At 42.7% G+C, this 22,186-nt stretch overlaps 1 protein-coding gene across 5 annotated transcripts in view; it reads right to left on the reverse strand.

Annotated features, from left to right (window-relative positions):
• SPHKAP (SPHK1 interactor, AKAP domain containing) overlaps positions 1–22,186 on the reverse strand; it is a gene marked incomplete in the record, with an annotated part of 381,842 nt that overhangs the window by 29,183 nt on the left and 330,473 nt on the right. For 4 of the 5 annotated variants that reach the window (XM_073625690.1, XM_073625689.1, XM_073625685.1 and 1 more), the window contains 1 exon segment: positions 466–651. In XM_073625690.1, coding sequence (XP_073481791.1) covers positions 466–651 — 186 coding nt within the window. 5 annotated transcript variants of the gene reach the window in all.

Consider the following 22,186-nt stretch of genomic DNA (forward strand, 5'->3'; position numbering starts at 1 on the left):
TACATGGGTATCAGTAACAACCATTAGAAAGTACATGCCCTATATGAAAATTATGTTTTTGCCTCTTTTTATTTTGCCAAATGGAAGTTTAAATGATGTTATCAGTTACAAAAGTCTTAGAATTGCCAGCCTACTTTGTACAAGATGGGCCCATTTCCACTGAAGCAGTGTTATAAAAAGGGGTTTAAACACATGTAAACGAATAAGCATTTAAATTTAGGAATTGGGTAGAAAGCTGCAGGCTGAATTTTACTAGACCTGCAACCCACAGAAATGCATATTGATGAAATCTTTGCCATTGCATTCACTGGTAAAAGGTCCTTCCTTGTTTCTGTACAATTTGGTTTCTTGCAAAAATCGCAGGCACTCTGTAATGGTAGATATGGGCTCTAAGGGATAAGCGCACTTAGCAATCTGTCTTGACCTGTTTGCTGTGCTGATCTACACAATACACCGTGCTATTACCTTGTGGATCGTTCACTGAGCTGAAGAAAGCTGCTGGTGTCCTCTGGATTTTCCTCCTCGTTAACAAGGTGTGACCAGCTGCCTGTACTGTCCTCACTGCTACTCAGGGGAGTGGGGAGCTCGGGCTTTGCTTTCACCTCTGAAAAGGCCTCACAGCTCTGTAAGCTTCTTGACTGGGATACACTGCTGTGAAAAAAAAAAAAAAAACATATTAAAAGCAGCTATGTATACCATTACTAAGAATGGAATTGAAGTACTTAACCATTGCTTAGAAAGAAATTCCAATTTTTAACCATTACTTAGAATGGAATTCCAGTTATGATATTTGCAAACAACACACCACCTTATAATATACCGTATATACTTTTACCTAAATAACAATGCAAATTTTAATTACAGACCAGGTACCCATTTATTATTACTATTTATTATTTATTTATTATTGTATTCTACAACATTCAAACCAAGCGTGCTGTTATTCAACTGTCATTTTTGTTCATGCCAACATCTGATGCATCAAAAATATAAAATTCACTTTCAGTAATTTATTGCTGGCCTGTAAGAGAAAGATCAATTTATAGCAAAAAAAAATGATCCATTTATCTGCAATCAGTTGAGCTTCAGCTGCCCACTCATTAGGGAACCCAGTTATTTTTTTTTTCTAGTGTCATGTGTTCTTTAGTGTCATGTGATTTTATTAGTGAAAACTGATGCTATATTGGAGTATGTATTCTGCATTATGTTCACTTCATTACTTTTTATCTGTGCCAATCAACAACAAGAGAAAAGAGAGGTGATTTTATGTTTTTTGATGCTCAAAGGCGTCACTATAGCTCAATGTTTCTCAAACTTTTTTTTTTAGCCAAGGTACCCTTTAAAATTATGGATAATCTCGAGGCACCCTTCAAATTATGCACAGTCTCGTGGAACCCTTTAAAATTTTGGACAGTCTTGAGGTGCCCCATCCTAAAATGTAAACACTATTCTAATAGTTTTACATAATGCAGCAACATCCTCACTGCAAACTGGTACTGATTAGTATTTGTATGTTTCTCTTCTTCCTTAGTTTTTCTCCTTCACTCAGCTAATGTGACCCCAAAGCTGATAGAGAGAGGCAGGGGAGGGTCAGACAAGGATGCTATACAGGCAACTGGCATCCTTATCAACTGATGATGTCATTGGTCATTAGGAGGTTGGCAGCTAGAAGTTTGTAATGGTGCACAATGATACCCTGTGGTTTTGTGTAACTAAAAGGCAAGCTTCACCCACCCGCTGCCTTGTATACAATTTTTGGGCAATTTATAGGCATTTTGCCAAGCCCCCCCTGAAGAAACTTCAAGGCACTCCATGGTGCCTGGGCATCCTGGTTGAAAAAGGCTGCTATAGTTCATCTGTAGGAAGCAGGGCTGGGCCTACCCAGAAGCAGGGGAGGTACCTGCTTTGGGCATCTGGAGTGGGAACGTCTCCTGCCTCTGGTCCGCATCTCATGCACTCTCCAAGACCAATTTGTCATAATACGGATCAGCCCTGCTGACTATTTATACTGGGAGATCAGCTCTCCCAGTGTAATCAGCAGGCTCCACTGTCTATGTTATGGGTGTCCCTACAACTTTTTTTTAGAAGCTCTTGATAAACAAAGTGCAGAGAACAGGTGTCAAATAGACAGCAGAGCCCCCTTGATTATACTGTGAGAGTTAATCTCCCAGTGTAATCTGCAGTGTTGAATTGTCAATGTTACAATTCAGTCCTGCTCTAAATTAATTAATGACCGAAAGCTACAGTTGTAGCCATTACTCATTAGTGTTATTTGTGAATTGTAAACCTATGAATTAGAGTCTGTTTACAATAGCCACACACTAAAATAATCTCTTTTGGTGTCCGTCATCCATCTCAGCTACCTTATGGGGCGCATTTTGACATCTTCGCCTTGGATGCCACAGGACCTTGTACTGGCAGTGGTATGAAATTTTTGTGTTTAATCCTATTTAGCTGCAAAATGTCCAGAAATAGACAGACCAAAGAAACAACATAAAAAGAAGTTACCACAATGTACAAATTGTGAAGCAATGCCCTCTAAACGTGCTGCCCTTGGCACTATTTGATTAGTGCCATAATGGCATATAAAGCTCTAGCACTCATCAGTGATCGCCATGCTGAAGAGCAAACACACAAAAAGGATGAAATAATAAATGAATACTTTAATCCTACACTAAAGGCATCCTTATCTTTAATTAGTTCAAGTGATCCTATCACCAGAGGGTCACTTGAAAACAGTGTGAAAAAAGAGGCATTATACTTACCTCTTCATTGGCCCATGTCTTATAATCTTGGCGCATCATAAATCTCTGGCTGCAGTGCTGGAGGTATCTAATCACAGTTTGAATACCTGCTCCCCCAGCTGCATGCAATGATTCTTCCCACTGGCCACTGGCACACATTGCTGTAGTGATAAATGAGCTAGTTGGAGAAACCACTGTGTGCAGCATGAGGAGCAAGTATTTTAAAAACCCAGAGGTGTAGAATACCTGCAGCGGCCAGGGGGAATGAAAGAGGTTCCATTTCAAGACATAGGCAAATATGCTGACTTTTCCTTATGGTTATCTTCTTTTGTATGTGATTCTGTGGTAAAAAGGTTGCTTTGGGAAGGAAATGGATTACATTTGGAGGTAACTCAGTTAATCTTTTATGGCAGAAAAAATGTATGCTGGAATTGCGTACTTTTTTTAGTAGGTAGTTCTCTGGCTGTCATGCTTATTCTATTTTATGGTGTCACTACTTAGTGAGTTACTGACCAGGAATAGGCCTGCAAATTCCTCAAAAAATATATATACAATGGCAGCTTTCATATTTCCTTTAAGATAGGTTTTCTTTATCCAAGTTCAACTTTCCCCATCATTAGTTTCCTAATGACATCTCGAACAAAGCAAAGCTTTTATTTATTTATTTATTTTTTAAATAACGTATATACTTTGTATTTATGACACAGTTTGTAAAAAAACCCCACTGTTTTGATTGTATAGTATGCTAGCAGCACATTTTTCAACATTTACATTACACAGTAATTATATGGATTTCATATACAAGCAGCCATTGTGCTGTAATTTAATCTGCAGTGTTGAATTTTCTGCTTATAAATGTAGATTATAAGCAGAAAAGCTTTGCAGTCTCTGCATTGTGAAGACATGTTACATGCTCTGTGTCAGTAATACAAAGCCCAGCAGGGACAGGCAGCAAATCAGTTAATTTCTTGGAGAACCCAACCATCTATCCTTTTGAAAAAGCTCTGCATGAATCCAGAAATACAAGATCTACCTGGACATCCAGGCTGTCTGGAACTGTTAAAAATAATAGCTAAAGAAAGGTTTATTTTGGGGAGAAGACACTCAGAGACAAGTGATCTGACAGAAACTGACAGTTGTTAGAGATTTATGCTGAACAAATGCCCTACATATCACAACACAATGTTCTGGAAGATACAATGGGAGCACAGCTGGGTTTAAAGAGTAAAGCGCAAAGTGAAATAAACCATAGCAACCAAAGTGAAATCTGCTTTTTCTGTATTGATTTTTCCACACCATACCTCCCAACTGTCCCTGCTTTCGAGGGACTGTCCCTCATTCAGAAAAAAGTCCCTCTATCTGTGGGTTTAACTAATCATTTTTGTACAATTCTCCTTCAAGGGGGGCGTGGCAGGGTGTGTGTCCTATACCGACATACTTTTGCATTGCTCTGGGTTACTCCTATCATTGCTGTTTTCACAAGTTTTTAAAGGCCAGGGGCTCAATTCATTAAACTATATTGCATGCAGTATTTGGGTCACATGACACATTTTTCCCAAATAATGCATGCGATACTGAAAATGTCAATTCACTATCCCTTTATGCAGTATTTACCTCAAAAAGCAAAAATGCTTGTTAAATACTCCAAAAAACAGCATTAAAGTCAGTTCACTATTTACTAAATGACACCCCCCCATCTATCAAAAAGTTTAAGAACCCCTTACTCAGACACTTACTTACAACGGCTAAGGCCTGTATACCGGCTTTATGGAAAAGTATGTGTCCCCCTACAGTTGCTCATTGGCAGACACGAAATGCAGAAATCCAGGTTAAGGAAAATCTCACCATGACTTTGAAGGAACAAGAAGACAAATATTGGAAGATCTGGACCCCCTATTTCTTCTATCCAATGAAATCTTGCCTGGACCTGGTGATCGGTCCTTTCGAATGAGATCCTTCCCCTGTCGTGTAACTGTAAACATTGACAGGGGAAGTGGAGTCATCTCTCCTCGTGTCGGTCTTTTCTCTTCCAGACCGAGGAGAGATAACATCTAATAGTAAGTGCACCAACACTACACTGACACCAGGTCATGTAGGCACACAATTCACCCCCCGATCACCCCCCCAGTTAACCCCTTCACCACCTGTCACTGTTTCACCCAGTACAGCATTCCGATTTCTTTTTTATTGCTGTACTGGTGTCATTAGTGACAAAAATCAGTGTTAGGTTAATTAGTCTTAGGCCCAGATAGGTCTAGGGACCCCCTAATAAAGGTTTAACCTCTTGATCACCCCGTCACCAGTGATCACTGTACAAGTGTCATGGGTGACGCAGTTTAGCTAGTTTATTTTTTATAGCATCAGGGCACCCGCCGTATTTTACCCAATAAAGGTTTAACCCCCTGATCACCCGGCGGGTGATCAAAGTTAGGTTTTAGCGTCAGATAGGGTCTGCGTCGCCCCAGGCAGGGTCAGATAAGTGCCAGTAGCACTAACACTCACATACGCCTTAGTAGTATAGTGTCTGATCAGATCTATACTAGCGTCCCCAGCAGTTTAGGGTTCCCAAAAAGGCAGTGTTAGCGGGATCAGCCCAGATACCTGCTAGCACCTGCGTTTAGCCCCTCCTCCCAGCCCAGTCCACCCAAGTGCAGAATCAATTGATCGCTGTCAATTACAAAAACACATAACTGCAGCGTTCGCAGAGTCAGGCCTGATCCCTGCGAACGCTAACAGTTTTTTTGCAGCATTTGAAGCAGTCCCTGACAGTCAGGTGTTTTTTTTTTTCTTGTGAGTCTCACTAGTGTACAAATAAATTTAGAGACCAAAATGTCGAATCGAAGGTACACTAGTGAAGAGGCCTACACGTTTCTGAGCATGACAGTGAAGAGGAAGTCATTCATCTGTCAGATTCAGGCTCAGAATACGAACCTGTAGACAGCAGCTGCACCCTGATAGACAGCTCTGACAACGGAGTTGTGGTCCCTGCCAAGGTCAGGTGTACCAGACCCCATTCTTCTTCTGCTGTCGTTGAGGTGCAAGAACCGCAGGGCTTTCGTATGCAGCAGAGAGCCAGTACTAGTGCCGCTCATCCTTCTGGTGAACTGGCAAGCACAAGCGGCCTACTACATCCTGGTCGTACATCCAGCACTGCAGTAACACTTGGTGACATGGCGAGTCCCATAAGTGCAGTTCAAGCTGGCGAGGTGGCAAGCACGAGTAGTGTCCCACTGCCGCCAAGAAGAATACAAACACAGGCCCGTCGAGCCCATAGTGCCCTTCCCGCTGCATTCGCCATTTCTAATTGGGAACCCACCACTTCTGCAGGTGGAAACAGTTGATTTTGCGTCACTTGATTTTTATTCACTGTTTTTCACCGAAGATCTCTATAGATCTATTGTGGACCAAAACAATTTGTATGCTGGTCAATTCATCACCGCTAACCCCCAGCTGACTCTTGCCAGAGATTGGAAACCAATTACGGTTTCCGAATTTAAGACCTTTCTGGGCCTATCCCTCCTCATGGGCATAACTAAAAAGAGTGAGTTGCGGTCATATTGGTCCACTGACCCAATTCACCATATGCCCGTGTTCTCTGCCTCCATGACCAGGACATGATATGAGCAGATCTTGCGGTTCATGTACTTCAGCGACAATGAACTCTCGTCCTCGGGGTGACCCTGGATTTGATCAGCTCTACAAATTTCGGTTCCTCGTAAACCACTTCAACCAATGCTTTGCAGCCTAGATTACTCCCGATCAAATTGTCTGTGTTGATGAGTCCCTGATTAAGTTTTCTGGCTGCTTGCCTATCAAACAGTATCTTCCTAGCAAGCGTGCCAGATACGGGGTCAAGATGTATAATCTCTGTGACAGGGCAACATGCTATACATATAGTTTTATGGTTTACGAGGGAAAAGATAGTCATGTAGAGCCCAGACCACATAGTGAGCTCTGGTAAGATAGTGTGGGATTGGTGTCACCCTTATTCGGAAAGGGGTACCACTTGTACGTGGACAATTATTACAGGACCGTGCCACTTTTTAGTCACCTTTTTGATTATGGAATTGGCGCATGTGGCACCGTGCGATCTAATCGCCGGGTCTTCCCCCAACGGCTTGTAGAATCCCGACTTAGACGGGGGGGAGAGAGCATGCTTGAGGTGTAATAATTTGTTAGCAGTGAAGTGGAGGTATTCACGGAATGTTTTCGTTCTGTCCTCGCTTCACGCAGACACGGCAGTCCAAATTCCTACGACGACTGGAGTTGTGGAGAAACCCCTCTGTGTCCACGAATACAACCTTAACATGGGAGGGGTGGACCTCAACGACCAGTTGTTGGCGCTGTACCTAATTTCCCATAAGGCCAGATGCTGGTACAAAAAAGTGTCTGTAAATTTATTTCAATTGGCTCTGCTGAACGCTTTTGTGCTTTACAAAGCTTCAGGACAGGAGCCTTCCTTAAATTCCAGGAAGAGATTGTCACAGCCTTTCTGTTTCCAGATGGTGCTTTGGCCCAACTTCCCAACGCAAATGCAGTGAGCTGGCTGCATGAGAGGCATTTTCCTTATGTCCTCTCTGGTACCCCTACCCAAAGAACACCCCAAAGAAGATGTAGTCTCTGCAGTAAACGCAGATTTAGGCGTGACATCCGCTTTTATTGTCCCTCCTGTCCTGACCAACCTGGTCTCTGCATCGGTGACTGTTTCTAGTTAGGTATTAGCGTAGGGTACAGCACCACACAGTCCTAGGCACATGTACACAGGGTCTCGAAGGATAGATATGATGGCCATCACATTTTGAGAGACCCTAATCTGCAACGTTCAGTTTACAGTTTTTTTACAGTTTTTATAAAAGTGAAAAAAAAAACACACAAAAAGCCAAAAAAAAGTAAAATAAAAAATCCAAAAATAGTTGTGGTTGTATTTTTCTTCTCTCTCTCTATTGTTCTCTCTCTTATGTTCACTCTCTACTGTCCGCTCTACTGTTCCCTCACTATTGTTCTATATCTATCATTCTCCCTCTGTTTTATTTTTACTATGCTTTATTGTATTTGCTTTGCAGATATGGTATGCTATACTGTAATGTTTGTTTTATTGTTAACCATCATTTGCTTAACAGGTACGCCATTCAGCTGCAGCAACAGCGTTTGCTCCCACGATACATAAAGCCGTGACTACAGGACTGTCGGAGGTGATTTCACCACCACAGATAAAAAAAAAGAGCATATATGCTGAAGCATGGGGGCAGGGGTGGAGGAGCGATTTGCTCCTAACATTAGGGGCTTATTACCCCCATGCTTCGGCATATATTTTTTAGGCACAGATTACAATGTTTTATTTTTACTATGTTTTATTGTATTTGCTTTGCAGGTATGGTAAGTCTTATGCCCCGTACACACGGTCGGATTTTCCGATGGAAAATGTCCGATCGGAGCGTGTTGTCGGAAATTCCGACCATGTGTGGGCTCCATCGGACATTTTCCATCGGATTTTCCGACACACAAAGTTGGAGAGCAGGAGATAAAATTTTCCGACAACAAAATCCGATCGCGTCAATTCCGACCGTGTGTGGCCTGTTCCGAAGCACAAAGTGCCACGCATGCTCAGAAGAAATTCCAAGACGGAACAGCTCGTTCTGGTAAACTTAGCGTTCGCAATGGATACATCGCTTTCGTCACGCTGCAATGTTAAAAATGGTTTAATACAGCGCACTCTCTTCTTCTTTATAATGTGACAAGAATTAAGTAGTTTTGCTGCTCATATTCACACACACTTCTCACAAAGTTTTATTTTTGTTTTTTTATTGGTATTCCCTGAATATATTGTTATTAGTTGTCACATCTGACATAATTTTTTTTTTAATTACATTTTTTGGGGATTTTAAGCCTTTTTTTTTTTAATTTAATGTTTGTATTTTTTCAAAGGCTGATCTTTGTTCAATGTTATTTTTATTTTTACTCCAGAATATTTTTGTGTGTGTTTTGTGTGTCAAGTTACCCCAACACCATTGATATCTTGTATTATTTAATCTCAAGGAGATTGTTTGTTGTTGGTGTCCCTTGTTCATTTCACATTGTATATTTGAAATGTACCTGAATCCTCACAAAAAAAACTGTCATTTTTGAAGTAAAACACATAGGAGAGTATAATTCAAAACAAAAATCCTTTATTAAGGGATCAGAACCAAACAAAGAGGAAGGCAACACTGGATCAACATGAGAAATTAGCGAAGCCTGGGACCCCCAGGGCAGACATCAATTCTTGAACATCAAAATTGGTGGCCTGAGGAGTCCATATGTAAGGGAGGGCAGTCTGGTCCAGAATTCGCAGAGATCCGGATAGCAGCAGATGACATCTGTGTCCCCAGGCTGTGGTACCACAAGAGGCTGCATTTTTTGGCTGACCAGACTGGATCCAGGGTCCTCACTTTCTGGTCTTCCTTCCACGCTTCCTTCCCGGCTGTGGCTGTGCTGTTGGAGATGTGGCAGGAGGAGGAGTAGGACCTGGAGGAGGACTGGGAGGACCTGGAGGAGAAGGAGGAGGAGGACGAGGACCTGCAGGAGGAGGAGGAGGACCATCGCAAAGGTGTGTCTGAGCTGTAATTTGGCCCCTCATACCTTTGTTAAGAGCCTCCAATATGAGGGACTCACACATGGCTTGTTGGCCCTCCTCCATCCTCTGCATTTTATATGCAATGATGGCAGCAATGTCTTCCTCCACGGTGTGTGGTGCTCCCAGGACCTCTGTAGCCCTCCAAAAGAGTCCTCTGGCAGCCTCCTCTAGGGAACTCCTCCTCCTGCCACTTTCTCTTTTCAGGGGGGGTGGAGGGACCTGCAGATCAGCCAGCCGGCTCGGCCCGGCCCGGCCACCTCCTGGCTGAAACTTCCCTGTGTATGAAAAAGGGACATGGTTTTAGTTTTTGCTTCATCAATCACAATCCTAAATTAGTACTCCCAACTAACATCTAGTTAACATCATTGATTGGACAACCAGCAATATTTAGAGGAATGCTATACCTGGCTCAATCTGGGCTCCTCCACATGTGGCCTGGAAGGCCCAGGTTGGGCGTCAGAAGCCTTAGCCGGGGGGGAAGGAAGCGTGGAAGGAAGACTGGAGAGGGATGGCCTGGGTTCAGTCTGGCCTGCCAGAAAATGCAGCCTGTCGTAGTACAACATCCTAGGGACATAGATGTCATCTGCTGCTCCGGATCTCTGTGAATCCAGGACCTTCTTGCGCTCCCTTAGATATGTACTCCTCAGGCCACCAATTAAGATCTTTAAATAGGTGATGTCTGCCGTGGGGATCACCTGCTTCACAATTTCACACAATTGTACCAGTGCTGCCTTCCTCTTTGCTTGGTTCTTGAAATGGGGGTGTTTAATCTCCCACAGACAGGGCAGCTCCCTTAACATATCTACGAATACTGACATGAAGTCATTGTCTTTCAGTAGCATATCCATGTTCACTGCAAGACACAACACAAGACAAAGCCTCATGTCAGACAAAACTCTCCTAATCTTGTTACAATATAGGCCTCAATGTAGAAGCAGTATAGGCACAAGTTTGTCTCTTACCTTCGTTCTTACGATCGGCGCGTCCAGTGCTCCTTCCTCCGCTCACAGATCGTACGTAATACGCACACGTGTTACGCTTTATACACACTGCGCATGCGTGTAACTCCGCCCGCCCCGAGGTTCTTTCTAGTCTATTCCCCGCCCCTTTTCGTTCGGCGCAGTGGGGGAAGAGCACATGGCGGAGTCACAGCAGGTGCGTGCTAATTGCAGGAACGAGGAGGAGGAAGAGGAAAGCCCGGATCCGGACACGTCCCGATCCAGAAGGAGACGTTTTAAGGCCACAAATATGTCCTTTGGGGAGATGTTGGAGATGGTCGACATCATGAAGAAGTCCGACTATGACGGAAAGTATGGGCCTTATCAGAAAGGCCAAGATCATGGTGAAAGTGATCAAAAGTCTGCACAAGAATTTTGGGGTACGACGATCGAAAGATCAGCTCAGGAAGCGGTGGTCGGACCTGAAATTAAGAGAGCCAGAGCAGTACCGAAAGATCCGGAGAGTGCTGCAAAAAAGTAAGTAGTTGTGCTGTGTTCCTATTCTTTCTGTCTTTATTCCGTTCGTGCTGCTCCATATGCTTTTCTTAATTGTAACGTTTAAAAGGGCAACTTTAATGTTCATGGGCCCATTATTCGTTTGTATCAAACATTTTTCGTTCGGCCTCTAAAACACCATTGTTTAGGCCATATGCATTTTCCCACATTTTTTTTGGGCCTACTTGGATGCCAAATATTTGTTTGTGTAGATGGGTTTGTTACTCGAATGAAATGCAAACTAGATTCTGTGTAAGGAGAGGACACTGAGCAGCTGTTTTCACATCTGGACACTGGAGCACTAGTGTGGGACCCCAGAACACCATTTTTATTAGGGGGGCCACACAGGTGCTTCAGTGTATACTATAGGGGGGTCTCCATCTGTGAAGCTTGTACTAAACAGGTAAAGTATTGCAGCTTGACAAAGGGCAATAAAAAAAAGACATCTTGGAACTCGCTAAAATTGACAATTGTACCCCACTTCCAAGCAATGTTTCCTATTTATAGTTCTGCCATCAAATAACTGTGTGCTAATTATACCATTTTTGTTTTACATAGGGGAGAAAAGACTCGGAGGACACCCCTCATCCGAGGAGACCACAGACCCCCCACCTATGGAAGAAGGTGAAATACCCCCAACCCAAGAAGAGCAGGAGGAAGAAGAAGATGTGGTGGAAATTGGCACCACAACAGGTGAGTGTCTGCGACCACAGACTCAGGTAAGAGATGGATGCCGGCAGATTTTAGATACTTGTTTTTGTTTTGTTTCTCTCTTTTTAGGTGATCGTGATCCAGATCCTTTCACATCAGAAAGTGCCCAGATCCTGATCGGGGAGATCATGGGGTGTAATGTAGAACTGCAAAACATACAGCAAAAAATCAATGATGTGATTAAAAAAAATAATAACATCATTGATGTTTTGGGGCGAATTTAAAACCCCACAAAATCACTTTTTGGATTGTGGTCCAATCTTTTAAATATTTTTGCAATGTTTTGAAAAGCCAAATTTGGAGGATGCACACAGTGTGCCAACATGTGCTATCTGCCATCACGGGAGATCAATGGACGTGTTTTGGGGGTGCAACCCCTTCCTCAATTATAAAGTAGCGGTGAGGAAGGGCTTGCTCCCCCAAAACACGTCCCTTGATCCCCCCTGATGGCAGATAGCACATGTTAACATTCGTAAATTGGTGTGCATCTTCCAAATTTGGCTTTTCCAGGGGTGATTTCCCCCCATCTGAACGCTATATCAAACCCAGTTCCTAAATACTGATAAACAAAGAAACAAGAGAGCGCACCAGCCTAGCGCATTATCCTTGGCAAATTTTAATAAATTAAAAACAAGGTAAAAAGCTACTCACAAAAGTCGCAGGTAAAATAGCATATCAAACGCACAAAGGCAATAGTTCCAGTGGTAGGCAGCTATCCAGGTCCCAGGAGGGAGGCACACGGACCGCCGCTGGCTTACGCGTTTCGAAGGTTTGACCTTCTTCCTCAGAGAGGCTCTGAGGAAGAAGGTCAAACCTTCGAAACGCGTAAGCCAGCGGCGGTCCGTGTGCCTCCCTCCTGGGACCTGGATAGCTGCCTACCACTGGAACTATTGCCTTTGTGCGTTTGATATGCTATTTTACCTGCGACTTTTGTGAGTAGCTTTTTACCTTGTTTTTAATTTATTAAAATTTGCCAAGGATAATGCGCTAGGCTGGTGCGCTCTCTTGTTTCTTTGTTTTTCACTATTAGGATAATCCCATCCTTCGAGAGCAGCAAAGCCGAAGCCCATAGCCCCTCTTGAATCTCTTTAGCTAACACACCAGTGCGCAAGAGTACTTTTTTCGTGTTTCTACCTAAATACTGATGTCTGATATAGCCTTCAGGTTTTACCTAATGTGAACTTTGTAAGTTCAAGTTTTTTGTCTTTCTTGTTGGTTTTACACAGGCCTGTTTTATCTTAAATGGACATTTCGATTTTTGATAATGCTACTCCAAAAATTGTTATACAACAAACATCTTGGTTTGTTTTAAAAACCTTTGGTAAATGCACATGTGATTGTGCAGGTATAAAAAAGTTGGTTACTCAAGAATGTGTGGATTATTGTCTCAACACTACAACACTTTTGGGGTGATGTAATTGCTGTTTTCAGCAAAAATGGGGGTTATTTCCTAAGGGCAAATCCTCTTTGCATTACAAGTGCAGTTTCAGTGCAGTTGCAAGTGCACTTGTAGTGAAATGTGTTTTTGCATTTAGTAAATAACAGCCAACAGTGCTTTGTATAATAAGGTTACACAATCACGACATTTTCTGGACTCAACACATTTCTGTCAGGGTCAGCTAAAACAAACACAAGCAGTAAATGTCCACAAAGAATTTCTTTTTTTTTTTTATTATAAAAAGGCTTCACAGATTGTCTGGCATATTGATAGCCCCCCTACCCGCAAAGAACTCCAGGTAGCGTAACCGGACATCACGGGCACTCAGGGAGGGCAAGCCAGGACGGCCACTTTCAAGCGCCGTCAGTGTGGTTTGATGTATCATTCCGGCCTCAGGCCCAATTGAGCCAGCATAGTTGGCCGAATGTTTCCTTAAAAAGTTATGGAGAACACAGCACGCAAGTATAATAAGGTTCAGTTTATACTCCGCCATATGGATGGGTGTCATAAATAGGCGGAACTGGCTGGCCAGGATTCCAAATGTGTTCTCCACCACTCTTTGGGCTCTGGCCAGCCGGTAATTAAAAACCCTCTGTTCCGGGGTGAGGGTCCTCATTGGGAATGGCCGCATCAGGTGGTCCCCCAGCGCAAACGCTTCATCAGCAACGAACACAAATGGGAGTCCTTCCACATTGTCCTCTGGAGCTGGCAAGTCCAAGCTGCCATTCTGGAGATGCCTGTAGAACTCCGTCTGGGCGATGACTCCACCATCGGACATCCGGCCATTCTTCCCCACGTCCACATACAAGAAGTCGTAATTAGCCGACACCACCGCCAACATCACTATACTATTGAACCCCTTGTAATTATAATAGTACGACCCCGAGTTGGGTGGTGGGACGATGTGGACGTGTTTCCCATCAATTGCCCCTCCGCAGTTAGGAAAGTCCCACCGCTCGGCAAAGTGGGAGGCCACAGTCTGCCATTCCTGTGGCGTGGAAGGAAACTGTTGAGGAAAAAACTATAAACATTACTATTTTTACTCTGAAACATGGCAAGCAGATTAGACACAAACATTATGGGGCAACCTCCAGATAGCATTTATTAAGGGGAATTTAACAATGCCAAAGTATAAGGTACACCTATCATATTCCCCCTCCCCCCTCTCATGGGCCATTTCTAACATTATAGGGGGTGTGTGGAAATTTTGGACAGGTAACCCTCTTCACTTCAGTGAGAGATGAATGCCTAAATAATGGGTATTACTTGGAACAGCCCCTCCTTAGTTACACTATTGGCAGCCCACTGGACAGGTAAGAAGTGTCATAATACAAAGATAGAAATACACACTGTACACATTTGAGGACATTTGGACATTCTGCTATTACCTATCAAGATAATAATAGGATCCCAAAACTTTAAACAGTACCATTTGAAAGTATACAGGCAGGCCCTTGCACTACATGCTTTGGGGAATTCATCCATAAATCTGACCACAAAAGAGGTGGGTATAGTGTGTATGGGTTTGGCAAAGTCAACAGATAGATGATTGAGGATAGATAGAGAATTGGGATCAGCTGACTTAGCAGTTGGGGGAGGGAGGGTTACTAAAAATTATTTGGGGACACCACAAAAAAAAAGCCTCTGGCACTCTGCCTGAATTTAAAGCAAAAATAACATTTCCAAACATTTTAGGGGGTGTTTGGGGTAAAGCAATACTATGGAGCAGAAAAAATACACTGTTAAGTGACTACATGAGGTGAATATAGGCCAGGAGACACCATGCTGGGGAGGTTATTGAAGGGCAAATATGTATGAAGGACCTAAAATAATAATTACATAAAAATCCAGCATGCATGAGAACAAAGGGGACATTCACAGCATATTACAATCATGGTAATTAGGGAATGAGGAAAGAAATACAATATATTATCAAACATTCAATACAATAAAATGTGATATAAAAGGATAAAAATCTTACCTTCATATACTCCTTCTGTAGGACCTGTATGATGGCAGAACAGGTCTCTGGGATAATGATCCCCAGAGCCTGGGGGGAGATGCCTGTCGAGAACTTCAAGTCCTGCAGGCTTCTCCCTGTCGCCAAATACCGCAGGGTAGCGACGAGCCTCTGCTCCGGAGTGATGGTTTGCCTCATACAGGTATCCTGCCTGCTGATATAGGGGGTCAGCGAAGCCAACAAACGGTGAAACACGGGGTCCGTCATCCTGAGAAAGTTCCTGAAATCATCAGGATTATTCTCACGGATCTCACGGAGCAAAGGCATATGAGAGAACTGGTCACGCTGAAGCAACCAATTCTTGGTCCATGAACTCCTCCCCACCCTGTTCATGGACTGGACTTGTGTCAAGGTCAGGACCCCAACACCAAGCCCCCGCACAACACGAACTCTATGAGGAGTACGCATACGCAACATGGCTAGAAAACGGTCGGCTGCTCAGAACGAAGTAACAGAACGCACTGAAGAACAGCAAGGCCTGTGAAGAGCGACCTGAAAAACAGTAACAAATGAACAAGAATACAATGACTAATTAAAGTCACGCGGAACTTGCTGCACGTACTGAAGAGCAGATACAAACCCACAAGCACAAACTGAACGGCAGAAAACGATCTGAAAGCCACGAGTCTGAAAAAGCGCGAATCGTCTCTCACCAAACTTTTACTAACACGAGATTAGTAAAAGGAGCCCAAAGGGTGCCGCGCTTGGTTCTGAACCGGCCTTTTCTAGTCTCGTCGTACGTGGTATACGTGACCGCGTGGTTGGCGATCAGAAATTCCGACAACTTTGTGCGACCGTGTGTAGACAAAACAAGTTTGAGCCAACATCCGTCGGAAAAAATCCTAGGATTTTGTTGTCGGAATGTCCGAACAAAGTCCGACCGTGTGTACGCCCTATTACTGTTATACTGTAATGTTACTCTGAATTATTGTTAACCATCATTTGCTTAGCAGGTACCCCATTCAGCTGCAGCACGAGTTTATTTATCTTGACAGCAACAGCGTTTGCTCCCACGATACATAAAACCGTGACTCCAGCGCTGTTGGAGGTGATTTCACCACCACTGTTTAAATAAAAAGGAGCATATATGCCGAAGCATGGGGGCAGGAGTGGAGGAGCAATTTGCTCCTAACATTAGGGGCGGATTGCCCCCATACTTCAGCATATATTTTTTTAGGCACAGATTGCAATGTTTTATTGTATTTGCTTTCCAGGTATGGTAAGTCTTACTGTTATACTGTAATGTTACTTTGTTTTATTGTTAACCATCATTTGCTTAGCAGGTACGCCATTCAGCTGCAGCACGGGTTTATGTATCTTGACAGCAACAGCGGTTGCTCCCACAATACGTAAAGCTGTGACTCCAGCGCTGTCTGAGGTGATTTCACCACCATAGTTAAAAAAAATGGTGCATGTATGCCCATCATTAGAAGTGGGTGGATGAAGGGAGGTATTCTAATGGTGGGCATACCCACCGACCAATCTCTTTTTTTCGTTCAGCCCACAGGCTGCATGAAAAAAAGAACATTACAATGTATGCCCAACAAGGACCAGCAATGTACTGGTATGTTGCTGGACTTGAGTGGTTATACCAGAATGATGCCTGCAGGTTTAGGTATCATCTTGGTATCATTCTTTTCAGCCAGCGGTCGGCTTTCATGTAAAAGCAATCCTAGCGGCGAATTAGCCTCTAGACTGCTTTTCGGAGGCCCTGAAATGTCAAGATAGCACAACCCCCCTCCCCCCAAATGACCCCATTTGGAAAAGATTACACTTCAAGCTTTTTACTGAGAGGCATGTTGTTTCCATGGAATATATGATATTTTGCCACAAGTTTTGGGAAATTACAATTTTTTATTTTTTTTTACACAAAGTTGTCACTAAATGATATATTGTTCAAACATGGCATTGTTATATGTGGAATTACACCCCAAAATACATTCTTCTGCTTCTCTTGTGTACAGTGATACTTCATGCATGAGACTTTTTGGGAGCCTAGCCATGTACTGGACCCCAAAAACCAAGCACCACTTCAGGCTTTCTAAAGGCGTAAAAAAATTGTGATTTTACTCCTCACTACCTATCACAGTTACGGAGGTCCTGAAATGTCCAGATAGCACAACCCCCCCCCCCCCCCAAATGACCCAATTTTAGAAAGTAGACACCCCAAGGTATTTGCTAAGAGGCATGGTGAGTATTTTGCAGATCTCATTTATTTTTGAAAATGAAGAAAGAAAAGAAAACTTTTTTTTCTTTTTTCAATTTTCAAACCTTTGTGACAAAAAGTGAGATCTGCAAAATACTCAACAGAGCAGAGTTCCACCCAAAAGTGGAACTTCTGCTTTAAGGTATCCTGACCCCCTGGCATGTCATTTTTTTTTTGGGGGGGGGGGGGGAGTGGGTACCTAGTTTTGGCAGGTACCCAGCTCCCACTTCTGCCCATGCCACCTAGGCGACTCCTCCCTCCCTGCAATCTTCTGGGATATGTCACAGGTCCCAGAAGATTGCCAAGCCATTCAAGATGCGCAGCCACAAGCTGTCACAGCCGGGTGCCCACAGTAATAATGTCGGCGACGCGGACAGGCGGGGAGAGAACGGAGGCTTCGGGCAGCCACATCGCTGGACCATGGGACAGGTCAGTGTCTGTTTATCAAAAGTCAGCAGCTATACTTTTAATAAACATGGGTCCAGCTGGAACTCCGCTTTAAGGAGCTGGCACCCACTGTGTCCTTAACAACCATGATTAATCTGCTGTCAGGGAGATTCCCTGCTGACAGCAGAATCTAAACAAAAGCTAGCATATAAAATAATTAAAAAATAATTCATAATAATTAATAATTAAATAATTTTTAAAAAACAGCATGCCCCCCCCCCCCGTAAATATAGCATCAATCATGATGAACGCTGCACGGCAACCTGCACACAAAAAAAAATGGTTGGCTCCCATCGACTGACAGCTCCGCTTCTCACTTGCTAAATAACTAAGGGGCAGGGTCACCCAATTATGTCACTGGGTGACCCCGCCCCCTTGAGATGTCATCGACTAGGGCATGCTACCTATAAACCGATCCCATCACAGACCTTGCAGTGCCAACTGGGGGAATCAAGGATGGAAAAAGACTTGGGGGCAATGGCATGCAATGCCAAGCTGCTGCCAACAAAGCAAACAGAATATTGGCATGCATTAAAAAGGGGATTAACTCAAGAGATAAAGTGTTCATTCTCCCACTCTACAAGACTTTGTTTCGGCCTCACCTAGAGTATGCTGTCCAGTTCTGGGCACCAGTCCTCAGGAAGGATGTACTGGAAATGGAGCGAATACAAAGAAGGGCATCAAAACTAATAAATTGTCTGGAGGATATTAGTTAAGAAGAAAGGTTGCGAGCACTGAACTTTTGCTCTCTGGAGAAGAGAAGCTTGAGAGGGGATATGATTTCAATTTACAAATACCATACTGGTGACCCCACAATAGGGATAAAACTTATCTGTGGAAGGGAGTTTAACCGCTTGCCGGCCAGCTGTAAGTCAGCCCTTTAAGTGGGGATAGCAGGCGCGTGCGTGCCGCCGGAGGCAGCACTCCTGCTGCACTGCAGGGGTGCTGATGCGCGTGGCCGGCAGTTGCGGGCACGAGAGCCAGATCAGGAATGTGTGTGTGTAAACACACAAATCCCTGTTCTGTGAGGAGAGGAGAGACAGATTGTGTGCTCCTACTAGCTAGGAACAACGATCTGTCATCTCCTCTAACTCGTCCCCTCCCCCTACAGTTAGAACACACATGAGGGAACACAGTTAAACCCTTGATCGCCCCCTAGTGTTAACCCATTCCCTGTCAGTGACATTTACACAGTAATTTGTGCATTTTTATAGCACTGATCACTGTAAAAAATGTCAATGGTCCCAAAAATGTGTCAAAAGTGTCCGATCTGTCCGCCATAATGTCGCAGTCCCGATAAAAATCACTGATCACCACCATTACTAGTAAAAATAATAATAATAATAATAAAAATGCCATAAATCTTTCCCCTATTTTGTAGACGCTATAACTTTTGCGCAAACCAATCAATATACGCTTATTGCAATTTTTATTACCAAAAATATGTAGAACATATTGGCCTAAACTGAGGAAAAAATTTGCTTTTTTTAAAAAAAAATTGGGGATATTTATTATAGCAAAAAGTACAAAATATTGTGATTTTTTTCAAAATTGTCGCTCTTTTTTTGTTTTAAGCTAAAAAAAAAAAAACGCAGAGATGATCAAATACCACCAAAAGAGAGCTCTATTGGTGGGAAAAAAAAGGACATCAATTTTGTTTGGGTACAGCGTTGCACGACTGCAAATGTCAGTTAAAGCAATGCAGTGCCTTATCGCAAAAAATGGCCTGGTCATTGAGCAGCCAAATCTTCTGGGGCTGAAGTGGTTAAAAAGACACATGGCCGCTCATTAAAATTAGAAGAAAAGGAGGTTTAACTTAAACTGTGAAGAAGGTTCTTTACTGTAAAAGCGGCAAGGATGTGGAATTCCCTTCCACAGGCGGTGGTTTCAGCGGGGAGCATCGATAGTTTCAAAAACTATTAGATAAGCACCGACTACAACATACAGGGATATACAATGTAATACTGACATATAATCACACACATAGGTTGGACTTGATGGACTTGTGTTTTTTTTCAATCTCACCTACTATGTAACTATATGTAACTATGTAACTTTACTTTCTGGATAAAGAGTACGACTGCGCATACTAAAATTCACAAACTTTCCTACAAATCATCCTTTAGTAACAGATTCCAGGAATACATTTACTGTATAATATTGCCACCCGCTCATATCGCACCCCGTCCGTACTACATTCAATATATTCTGACACTCCACAAGCGTGCTGGAGATGTGGTCATCAACCAGGCAATATCTTACATATCTTCTGGTCATGTCCAGCATTACAAAACTTTACCGGCTGTGGTGTCCCAAAAGATCCTGCATATTTTCTCCTCCCCCCAAATTCACTCATGTTAAAGGTCTACAAAATTAAACATTTAGTTAATACTACACGCTCTTGCATACTGGCCCTTTGAAAATCCTCCAACCCCCCAACTATACAACAGTACCATACAACCATAGTCATAAGACCAACCTGCGACTAACTCTAAGCAGAATTCCCATCTGCCTAGCTTTGAGTGAATGTTATTACCCAGTTACATTGGACATGGGACCACTAAGACAATTTCACCTTATCCCTCTACCTTCGGGACTTAGGTACTCAGTGTAAGATACCTTTTCCCCTGAATTCTAACAACCCACTCTTTTTATGTTTGTCAGAAACCCCAATCACACCCCCCCCCCCCCCCCCAACCTGGTGTTCCATCTCACACGCCTATCGCTACTTCCGTACCTCATTCCAACTTTCCCTCCCCTTCATAAATTTATAGTAACCAATCTTTATGATTTATGTCTATTATTCCCCATCTTCTTTTCCAAGTCCTTTCACCTTTAACAACAGTACCCTGAATGCATCTTATTGTCAAACAGAAATTAGCGTTATTGATTCCTGTTTTTTTTTTTACCTTGTTGTACTATTTACACATTGTGCTATTGGTCTATGTACCATGCTTATTGTTTATATTACCACCCTATATTGACAACTGAACCCATGTTACATACTGTAAATTGTAATGGATATTGATGCTTTTTTGATTACTGACAAAAAGGAATGGGGATGATGCTGCAGCAATACATAAATTAAAACCTGAAATACTAGGGAAGTAGGCTATGTTCCATACATGCATCTCAAGATTGTATTTTTAAATATCAAGAAAAGGTGTAATTAACATCAATAAAAAAGGCAATAGAACTTTTCGAAGAGAACACATATTACCTAGTATTTAAAGTAACTCTTTTGGTAGCGCAAAATTAGTCTAATTCACCATTGTCTCATGAGCACACTAACCCTGAGAGCCCATTCACACAGGGGCAACACGACTTCCAGCACGACTTTGGGAGGCAACTTGGACACGACTTGAGTATGAATCACAGCACGACTTGGGGCAACTTACAACACAACTTGAAGTCGCCTCCAGGACAGGGAACTTTACAAGTGGCCAATCAGAGCTTATCAGCTGTGTGTGAGAAGGAGGGGGCTGGCTGTTTAGTGGAGGAAATTACTTTCTGTTTCCTTTCTGCTTCCTGTAAAGTTGCCTCAGTATGAACAGTGATCAGACTTGGAGGCAACTTCCATTGAAATCAATGGGTACAAGTTGCCTTCAAGTCGGATTGAAGTAGTACAGGAACCTTTTCTGAAGTCAGAGCGACTGCAGTAGTGTGCATTAAGACAGATCCATTCACTTACATTGATTTATTCATGTAGCGCGACTTGAGGCGACTAGGGGCGACATGGGGCGACTTGAAGTCGGATCCAAAGTTGCCCCTGTGTGAATGGGCTCTCACTTTAAGTTCATAAAAAAAATGAATAAAAACTGCTACTTCTTCTAAACATTTCGATAGCAATTGTTTCAGCATATCATAATTACAGCAAACTAAATTATCACATCAAACTGACCTTTATGCAATTATTATTTATTTCCCTAGTGTTGTAATTTCTTTTGAAGAATTTAGCTTACAGAACAGACAGTTAAAGAATAATAGACGTTGCTATAGGCACTATATAGTAGGTAATATAAAACATTAAAGGAAAGTGGAAAATTACATTTTCCTGGTGCCTGGGTAACATGGGTAACCCGGGTAAAAATTCATAGTTTTATTTCAAAATGATTAAAAAATATATAATTCAAAACCCAACAAGACATACTATTTAAAGCATAGCCTCCTTTTACAAATTATCCGCGGGACAAAAACCCCAGTGTTGAGCAGTGACCTCAAAATATAAGTTCAGTTGATTCAAAGTTTTCATGGGGAGCCCCACTTCTTTAGAAACCTTTGAATCAACTGAACTTATAGTTGATGGTCACGGCTCAACACTGGGATTTTTATCTCCGCAGATTATTAGTAAAGGAAGGCTATGCTTGGTATATTATGTCTTGCATGGTTTTAATTACATTTAAAAAAAAAAAAAAAAAACATTTTATGATATAACTATGAATTTTTAACCAAATTGTGAGACTGTCTTGGAGCCAAGAAAATTCATCGTTCCTTTCCTTTAATCCTGGAGAACA

This window comes from Aquarana catesbeiana, linkage group LG04 (assembly GCF_042186555.1).
Source record: "Aquarana catesbeiana isolate 2022-GZ linkage group LG04, ASM4218655v1, whole genome shotgun sequence".
Classification (NCBI taxonomy): domain Eukaryota; kingdom Metazoa; phylum Chordata; class Amphibia; order Anura; family Ranidae; genus Aquarana; species Aquarana catesbeiana.